The sequence below is a fragment of the Pogona vitticeps genome, chromosome 1 (assembly GCF_051106095.1).
Source record: "Pogona vitticeps strain Pit_001003342236 chromosome 1, PviZW2.1, whole genome shotgun sequence".
Taxonomy (NCBI): Eukaryota; Metazoa; Chordata; class Lepidosauria; order Squamata; family Agamidae; genus Pogona; species Pogona vitticeps.
Window position 1 is genome coordinate 46,392,852 of NC_135783.1, and position 10,212 is coordinate 46,403,063.

The 10,212-nt window shown below is 38.7% G+C and overlaps 1 protein-coding gene across 6 annotated transcripts in view; it reads left to right on the forward strand.

Moving 5' to 3' along the window:
• MDGA1 (MAM domain containing glycosylphosphatidylinositol anchor 1) overlaps positions 1–10,212 on the forward strand; it is a 379,759-nt gene that overhangs the window by 317,809 nt on the left and 51,738 nt on the right. For 5 of the 6 annotated variants that reach the window (XR_013540404.1, XR_012084138.2, XM_078383035.1 and 2 more), the window contains one exon: positions 8,380–8,488. Coding sequence is in view for 4 of the 6 variants with exons in the window: in XM_078383035.1 (XP_078239161.1) it covers positions 8,380–8,488 (109 nt within the window). In the remaining 2 variants the exon portion in view is untranslated. Of the gene's footprint in view, positions 1–1,194; positions 8,126–8,379; positions 8,489–10,212 lie in introns of those variants that run through there. The other variant, XM_072991562.2, reaches the window with a different exon arrangement.

Sequence of the window (10,212 nt, forward strand, 5' to 3'; positions counted from 1 at the left end):
CAAATGGAAGGAAAAATGTCACTTGTTCTATTTGTTGCCTGTTTTGTTAATTAAGGTTTTCTATGATTGTGTGCTGAAAAATTTACTGTGCAATTTGTGAGCATTAAGAAAGCCACCCACTGTGACTTTAGTATGTTGTGTGTGCCATTGTTATGCCATAGCAAGGTAGAGATTTTAATGTATATCTAGGATAATGGTGCACAAAGGGTAAACTGGACATGTTTACATTTTCATATTAAGAGCTGACTAAATATATGAAGATTATTTTGTGATTTATGTAGTGCTTCCTCTGTAACCTTTTTGAGTTTAGTACAATTAGGGAAAATGTATACACATGACATGCAGAACCTTGGACATGAAAAATAGAGACCATTTCCTTATCTTGGTTTGGTAAATGCATATTGTTTATGTGACCCAAGTCTACGATTTTATATGTATTTTAAAAGTACAGTGGTGCCCTGCTTGACAACGACCCCGCTTGATGATGAAATCGCTTGACGATGAGTTTTTTGCGATTGCTATAGTGATCACAAAACGATGGTTCCTGTGGGTTTTTTCACTTTACGATGATTAGGTCCCTGTTTCACAAACCAATTGTTCGCAAGATGATAATTAAAAACAGCTGATCGGCGGTTCGCAAAATGGCTCCCCACTGTTTTCCAGATCTATTTCCGCAAGACAGGGATCGCAAAATGGCCACCCTATGGAGGATCTTCGCTGCACGAGCAAGTATTTTCCCCATTGGAAGGCATTAACCAGTTTTCAATGCATTCCAATGGTTTTTTTTTCACTTGACAACGATTTCACTTAACAGCAATTTTCCTGGAACAGATTATCGTCGTCAAGCAGAGCACCACTGTAAAAGAATCTATGTAATGTCAAATATTGCAACCTAAACTCTGAATCTCCCAGTGCAGAGGCAGATGCAACTTCCATTTCTAGTATTTTGAGTATATCTACATTGCAAATTTAAATTGTTTTAAATCACTGATCTCTAGGAATCCTGGGAACCGTAGTACAATGAGGGAGAAAGCACAAGGGACATAGCAAAATCTCTTAGCATCCATAGCAAACCACAGTTCACAAGAACTGCTGGATAAAACAAAGAATCTGACTTAAATTTGTAGGTAGATGTTGACCTTGTGTCTCAGAGTGTACACATATTTATTATTGTGAGCTTCTTTTCCTTTCCAGGTTTCTTCTTGATTACAGGTGTTTGCTCCTGGGGAGTTTATTATGAACTGAACACCCAACATCTCATTTTCTTCGATTAAGAAATGATTTCTTACCATTTCATGAATGTGGCATGGCTGTGCGCATTTTATTTGTTCTTCTGTAGCTCTGAAGTGCATAGTGTGCTTTTGGGTGCCATAAAACAATAATCTGCTTACTTGTGAGTGTGCTGTTCATTGCTTTGTAGTTTGGTTATTGCTGTGTACTTAATGACAGCAGAGATGGGCAGCTAATTTGTTACCTGTTGTTTATGACTCTGTTCTACTGTGTATTAGGTTGACTCACAGCCTAGGGCATGGTCCTCATTTCTGTAGTGATGTTTGTGAATTCTGGGCTCTTTAGATTTGACAGTGATGGGAGTCTAAATAGCACTGCTTATAAAAGCTGGTTTCCAGACACACACATTAATGTTGTCATTTGGAGGTGTGCCATGTGGCTTAAACAGGGCAACATTTCCCCCCCCCCCCTTTCTATCTGGCCCATCTGTTTTTTGTCAGACTGCAAAAAATGGAAGATTGTCCTGGACCGTTTCCAAATGATTGCGTCAAGTGCTCTACAAGTGCATCTGAGCTGCTGCACCACTCTTCAGTGACAGTGTAATGTGTAGTGTTATGTTGACATTATACAAATTAGATTAATGGGGGAGGAGAAGTAAAAGGATTTGAAGACATTTCTTATTTGGACAAAAACTCTCAGAACCCACCAGCCAGAAGGGTTTGGGTTTATTTGTTTGTTTGTTTTTTTAAGTAATATTTTCAAGCTCTAAGGAATAGTTTTTCTGTAAAGGACTATGGAAAACAAGCCCTCTGAAAAAAGACTGAAAGATCTGGACAAATTTCACCTTGAAAAAATATGACTGAGAGGAGATGTGATAGCACTCTTCAAATACTTGAAAGGTAATCATACAGAGGAATGGCAGGATCTGTTCTCGATCCTCCCAGAATGAAGGATATGTAATAATGGGCTCATGTTTTAGAAGAAGTAGCCGTGTTAATGGGCTCAAATTATAGAAGCCACATTTTGGTTGAGTATCAGGAAAAACATGCTAACTGTAGAGCAGTACAACAATGGAACCAATTACCTCAGAAGGTGATGAGTGCTCCAGGCACTCAAGTGAAAATTAGACAACCATCTGTCAGATATATTGTGTATTGGATTCGTGCATTAAGCAGGGATCTCAGTGACCTTATAGGCCCCTTCCAAATCCAATATTCTCTGATTTTATGATTCTGTGAAAATACTATAATGCTAAGAAAACTTAAACGTGGGAGGAAACAAGGAAGACCAGTGTAAGATGGATAGGCTCAATAAAAGAGATCAGAGCCTTTAATTTGCCCGATCAGAGTGGGTGATGGGGATTGTAGCGCATAGCGTTGATCTAAGAGAGTGGAAGATCCCCACAATAGAAATGCTATGCAATGGAAAGGTGTAGGAAATGCATACAGCAAATTGGAAATGAATTTTCACTTCCTGTTCAGACATACTACAGAGAGAGAGAGAGAGAGAGAGAGAGAGAGACGTATACACTCTTTGTATATGAAAAGCAAAGCAGCAGAGTACAAACAAAAAATCTACAGCTCTCAGCAGAGATGCCTGAGAAGATCTGAGTTGGTGAACTGACCTCTTGGATTAACCTGCAGATGGGAAAGTTAATATCAACTGAATTATACACGTATTCTGAAAGTTGTGGAAGCAGTTCTTCACTCAAAATTGTATCAAAATGTATTTAAAGACGTGTTTTAGGATAAAACACATTCAGAAGTGTACTGTGTAGAAGACGAATAGACAAATGTTTTGTTAGAAATACATTTAAAAAGTTAGGATGGAGGAGAATTTCATTTGGCTTGCATTCTGATAAGAATTTACATAATACACTTCCTGAATCAATAAGTGAACTAGAATATGGTTATACAGTGGTGCCTCGCTTAACGGCGATAATCCGTTCCAGGAAAATCACCATTAAGCGAAAACATCGTAAAGCGAAAATAAAAAGCCCATTGAAACACATTGAAAACCCTTCAATGTGTTCCAGTGGGCTTAAAACTTACTGTCCAGCGAAGATCTTATATACGGCAGCCATTTTCGCTGCCTGTATAGCAAGGAATCCGTCCCTAAACACAGTGAGGAGCCATTTTATTTACCCGGTGGCCATTTTGAAACCGCTGATCAGCTGTTGAAAAATCATCATTTTGCGAAGAATCGGTTCCCGAAGCAGGGAACCAATAATCGCAAAGTGAAATTCCCCCCATTTAGACCATCGTTTTGCGATCGCAATTGCAATCGCAAAAAGATTGTCGTAAAGCGGATTCATCATAATGCGGAGCAATCGTAAAGCGAGGCACCACTGTATTTCAGTATTTGCACTTCTCAGCTTTTAAAAAAATACATAAACAGAAAGTATGCACAAAAATATGTTTTAATGGAAGATGTACAGAATATTGCTATATTAAGGAAAATTACTTGGAAGCTGTGATTACTTTAGAATAAACATATAAACGTGTATAATGGGGGAGAATAATATGAAAATATGTACCCATTATGGAACAGATTTATAAGAATTCATAAATTGATCTAAAATGGGATAAAACAAACTTAAGACTGAAACAAATTAGTAACTAAGAGGAACCAAAATTGACAGATTCATTCCTCCCTGTCAAAATATATGCATTTAAATACATTTTCAAATATTTTTTTTCTGCTGATTCTTTTTGATTATGTGGATCAATGTGAAAATGCCAGACATATGAATACATATGCATAGAAGCTGATACACACTGAGGATATATAGTTTTGTTTTTATCTTTGTTCCTCCGTACCTGAAAGATCCAGGTAGATTCAGAGAAGGCAGAATCTTTGTGTGACATTGACGTGTCTTGAGCCTTTATCCTTAAGTCTCAAATTGCAACATGTGGCAGACAGGAGGGATGCAGGAGCGAATGCCTGCTTTTCAGTTGTGTGGACATGGCTTGCAGGTTCCACAAGGGACGTTATATGATATGCAAACAGGTAGTGGCTATCTTGCAGCTTTCTCCTGCATAATGGAACATGAAAACAGAGGTCAGGTCTGCCCCCTAGGGAATGAGAGGTAGCAGAGTGCCTTCCGTAAGCTGCCCATAAAGTCTTGTAACTATGGGAACAGCACAGGTGGCATGGCCTAATGAAGCCATAACTGTCAGGCTTCAAGAATGAAGAACCCCCCTGTGATTCTAGGTCTAGAGGAGGCCTTCACAGAGGTAGGCTGGGGATATCTTAGTCATGCAGTAAGCATTCCTACCTCAAGCAAGGACTTATGGCACAGCTCACCTCCTTTCTTCCAGAGCCAGTTGTTTTGGTAACCTTTGTAATATTCTATAATAATGGCCCATTAAAATAAATAGGGTATTTAAGAATGCATACATATACATAAGAGGAAGGTCTGTAACTCTGTGGCTGAGCACATACTTTGCATGCAGAAAATCCCCAGCATCTCCAGTTAAAGCTGGGAAAAACTCGTGCTTGAAATCCTGGTAAGCTGCTAATAGTAGCACCAACACCAGGCTAGATGAACCAAGAGTTTGGCCCAGTATATGGCAGTTTCCTATATTCTTTGATAGGTAGCTATAACTGCTCACCAACTGGAACTCATTAAATATATATATATATTATATTTATGTTCCCATATATTAGGAAAGATGAGCAAGGATGCCATTTTGTCAATCCTATAGAATAAAGAACCTCATTCCAAATTACAGAACACAGAGGAAGTCTGAGCTGGTAGAATTCACAACTATTACCTTTCATGCTGCAAATACAGAAACCATATAAACCATTTTCCACATGAGCTAACCCAGCACATCATACAGAAAGTTCTTGTAGCCATGGGCTCGTATACCAGGCTGTTCTTAGAGCCAGGCATGCTGCAGTCAACCTGGATGCCAAGCGAAGCTGAGATGAAGGAGTTAATTTTCGTTTTGGCTTGTTTTTTTAATGTGCTGTTTGCAAGGAAGCAAGAGTGACAAAAAAGCAAGTAATTTCCAAAATTTTAAAAAAGCAGCCAGGAAGAGACTGCTGAAGAAGTTACATGCTGGAAGACTATAGTATCTATGAGAGCATCTCTTTAAGATGAATAATACAACTGCAACAGAAGGCCACATTCTTCTAGATGATATAGGAGTGTTCAAGCTCAGGAAAAAGAATCTTTTATGTGTGCGCATGTGCGTACTCTGAACATAAGAAAGAGTATAGTCCTATAGCTCTGTGAAAGTCATCCTTTGACAATCCTGCACATAACACAACAGAAACTTCCTAGAACAGGAGTGCACGGACAGCAGAGCAGCAAATAAGAGGTAGCTGGAGATATTCTGGGAAGAGCAGAACTTGTTATGAAGGACAGGACAAATACAAAGCTTACCATCCTCATCTAAAACAGGGCCTCAACACACTGACACACTTATGGCAAGATTTTTCACTTACATGTGAGAATGAGAAGAGCAACATTCCCCCCATCATCATCATCTTTAGTGTTTGTACAAAGAAAGCTCAAAGCCCATGTGTTGTCTGCAAAATACAAGTTATTTTCTGTACAAAACAAAAGGTTTTTTGTGTAAAATGGGAGGGGGGGTTAATGACAATTTTGTAACAAAGTACCAAATGCACCAAAGGTAAACAAAGTCTCTTGTAGTTTTGCTGAGCAGAGAAAAAAAACTATAATTTTTTTAATCATCTGCCAGAATGACATAATCAACAAACTTAAACCCCTGTTTGTTACACTACTATGTTTTGCAATCCTGCATAAGCCATAAAACTTGATAACGCCACAGAGCTGCAGGGCTTCCAAGGGGGCGGCAGAAAGAACTGTGGCAACCCACAGCCTCCGTTTCTGTGCATTCCATCAGCCCTTGCATGGAGCTTGCCGCATTGCTCACCAGAGTTCTTAACATATAGTTTAGAGTTTTCATAGAAAGTAAAATGGCACTTTAGAGTGTAAAACGGCAGTGAACCTCCACGTGAAATTGAGATGTCATGGGACTTTTACCCACCTGTGAAGAAATAAATATTTTACAGTTGTGTGTGAAACAGAATAGACGCTTATTTGAGGGTCAAGAAACTGGTTAGAGTATTGAAGTGCACTCACTATACTGAAGAACAGATTAGAGCCATTATTTTTGTTCCTTTGGTCACTCTTAATTTGGCTGTAAAAAGTATCCTTGGGAGGCTGGAAGTAGGGGTGGGGAGCAGAGATGGGGACAAAGCACCAAAATGGTGGCTTGCCTTGGTTTGTGGTTCGTAGACAATCATGAACCATGAATTTAAGAATTATTCCCAAACAAACCACAAATAAAGTCATCCAGTAGTGTCCAGCTAATATATATCTATATCTATATATCTATACACAGAGAGAGAGGGGGGGCAGTAGGAAGGAGGTAGGGCAGGCTGTTGTGGAGGAGGGCGGACCAGGAAGTTCATTAAATCCAGAAAAAATGTTAATTTGGAAAAGTTTGGGTTCTCCGTTTTGGACCAACCTGAATCAACGAGTCAGAAATTTTTGATGAATTTTCTGATTTGTTTTTATATTTATCCCCATCTCTAGTGGGGACCCAATGCAATGGAGCATCAACAAATCACAATGAGGTCAAATCTTTATAACTAGTCAGCAATAGAGATAAGATGGTCAGGCCATGTAGCCCTGGTTAGTGAGTATGTTGTCAGGAGAGAAGGAACAAGGTAGTCTTTGTGGTTATGTGACTGAAGAAGTGGTGTCTTTTTGTCACAAAACAACAACAATGCCAGATTACCAGGAAGGAGGTAAATGAGTAAGTGAGTGAGTGACTTCCACCTAAAACTGCCTGGCAAGATACCAGTGGTGAGTAATTTTTGGTGGCATTACAACAGAACAAGTAATATGGGTCCAGACTTAAAGGAAGAGTGAGTGAAAAGTGGAGAGGACCAGCTGCAGGCCATAATCAGAAGATCTATGTAATTGAGGCTGAGGAAGCAAAAAGAATATCTGCCAGAAGGGGTCTGGAACTTAGAAGATATACTCAGGAGAAGCACAACCTAATCCTTATTGCCTTATCCCTGTACAAGAAAACATGAAGTACATCTATCATTCTGTTTGATATTTGGGCAAGGAGTCATTGTAACAGAATTGTCACATATAATCTGTGCAGCCAGGAATTTTCACATGTGGCCCCAGCTTTGTAGCACACATGTCAATTCTTACTGGGGGATGCAGGACCCCCCCCCCCATATCATGCTGCCACAGAGCCCCTAAACCTTCAAGTGGCTGTGCAAACCTTACCACAGAAAAGGGTGCTGAACACATTTCTCATCCACGGCATTCTTTATCATCCTAGGGATTGCCTTGCTGTACATGCTAATTAACTATACGTAGTAAACTAAATACAGAGAGGAAAATTTGAAAATCTGAGGCTGAAGAATTGGAGTACTTTCAATTGGAGTATAATCAAAAATTTTATCTCCATCCTTCTGTATCATTCTGCATAATTTGTAGAATGACATCCACAGTTATCATTGGGAAAGTTAATCATACATTTGATATCAAGAGGTTAAGTGGGAGGATAGCAAAGATGTGGTAAAAGTTGTGAAAGAACTAGTAGGTTTGGGCTGAAATGAGATGTTACACTTGTGTGTTTGATTCTTGCACCCATTCACAGGAGCATTATATTGAGATATGTCCCACTGAATTTAGTGGAACTTACTCCTATGTATGCATTTAAGCCGTCACATATTTCCCTGAGAATAAGCCCCTTTGACTGTGGTTGTCCTTACATTTGTGCTAATCCACCCAGAATTGAGCTCCAAGTATCATTTTGTGGTACCAATTTGTTAGCAGAATTATCTGTGTCTCAGCAAACTAAAAATACCAGGATTTGTATTATAAAAGCCATGACCAATACACTGTTTAAGTTTTCTGGATGATTGATAGGTTTAAAAGGATGTTCTAAATTAATCCTTGAGTTTGTAATAAGATTTAATGAATACAGCAAGCCCAAGACAACTTTGTATTGTTCTATTCTACTATATATTTTTTGGTTCTTTTAAAAAGCTATCACAGTACTGTATCATAGATAACAGAGTACTAATTTATATAGGGTGGGGTTCCCTTTGAGTTTCTCTTCCAAAAATGTATGTCCTATTCTGCAGATCATCTTTGAAGGTGTCCGTGGCACAGGCTCCGAAGGAGATATTGCCATTGATGATGTCACTCTAAGAAAAGGTGACTGTCCAAGGAAACCAAATGTCCCTAATAAAGGTGAGTGATAAGCTTCACTAGTGCATGCACAAGTGAATTGCAAGCTGTACACATCTGCCTCCTTTGATTTATTTTATTTTATTTTATTTTTTATTACTTTTTAGTGTGCCAAGCTGGCATCAGTGGCAACGATACCATTGGTGTTCATGTAAGGTTATATAACTTGCCACGCTAATTGCAACAAATTGATGAGGTGCCACAGTACATCTTGGTTGTGTGCCTAGTTATGCACCTGATTTTGCAACTCCAGTGCCTTAATAGTTAGCTGCAGCAATGAACTCAAACCGTATACAAACATCAGTAGGATTCCAGCCACTATTTCTGGCATGACCTGCAAACATGCTTCACAACCTTCAAGAATTTAGCCACTTTGTAACACGTAGAAACTTTGTTGTTCAGAATTTTTTGCCACATAATTAAACCATGATAAGATGTGGAAAGTACTATGGGACAAAACTTGAACCTCTTTATTGATTACAGTATTATAAACCTGTATTAATTTTAATGTACAGGATGAGGCAGATACCTGGGGAGGGGGATTTGTATATATCTGTCTGAAGTCACACTGCCCACCCTACCCCACCTGGCAATTGCAAAGCTGCTCATGCCTGAGAAGTCTAGCTTTTCATTAAATCTTATTGATATAATATGTTATAGTAAGACTTACTTCTCAGGAAAGGTGTTTAGGACTGTGGTATGTGAAATTTAATTAGATGCTTCTGTCAAAGTATGCTTACAGTATCCTGAGGAGCCATTGTTGAAATATAAAGTGCATACTTTGAAGACAGAGTGTCCTAAGATTCATCCTTAGTATTTTTAGATTTGAAAAGGAAAATCCTGGAAAATCATTGCTATTCAGACAGACAACACTGGGCTAGACTGACAAGTAGTCTAACCTTGCTATAAGACAGCCTCCTATGTTCTCTCATTAAACATTCTTCTTGGACATCCCCTGGTATGTTTTTGCTGCTTCATTCTTCAATTATTTGTTATTTGTTACCTATGTTCATAATATAGTTGGACGACTAGTATGATTTCTTCCTGAGATCCATCCTATTCCTTGGATTATCTCCTGTATTTTCATAGTACAATGGTGCCTCGCAAGACGAATTTAATTCGCTCCGCGTTTAATGTCTTGCGAAAGATTTGTCTTGTGAAACGCGTTTTCCCATAGGAATGCATTGAAATCTAATTAATGTGTTCCTATGGGCAAAAAAAAGGCAGAACAAAGTCAAATTTGGTTTACAAAGGGTTTATTAAGTGCTCTTTAAAGCTATACATATTGTGCAGATGATTTCAAAAATTTCAATAAAAAAACTTTAACTTTTTAAACATCATAGAAAAACATTTAAAAATCAGCAAACATGAGGCAGGAACAAAAAATGGAAAACATTTGTCTTGTGAAGCATGGCTATAGGAACATTTGTCTTGCGAGTCATCAACCCCATTGCCAAAGCGATTCGTCTTGCGAGTTTTTTATCCTACGAGGCATTTGTCTTGCAAGGCACCACTGTATAGCTGGTTGTGCAGTATTATTCCTTCGTGACGTACATCCTATTCTTAAATTCTTAAATTACTTCCTCTATTTTCATAGTCTAGCTCTCTCCGGAATTGTGATTCCTTCCTGTTCTTTAGTTTATCTCCTCATTCCATCCACCATTACTTCTTTTGCCAGCAAGGGAAGGTTTCTGTGACTAACCAATCGTCTCTTCCTTGTCCCACAG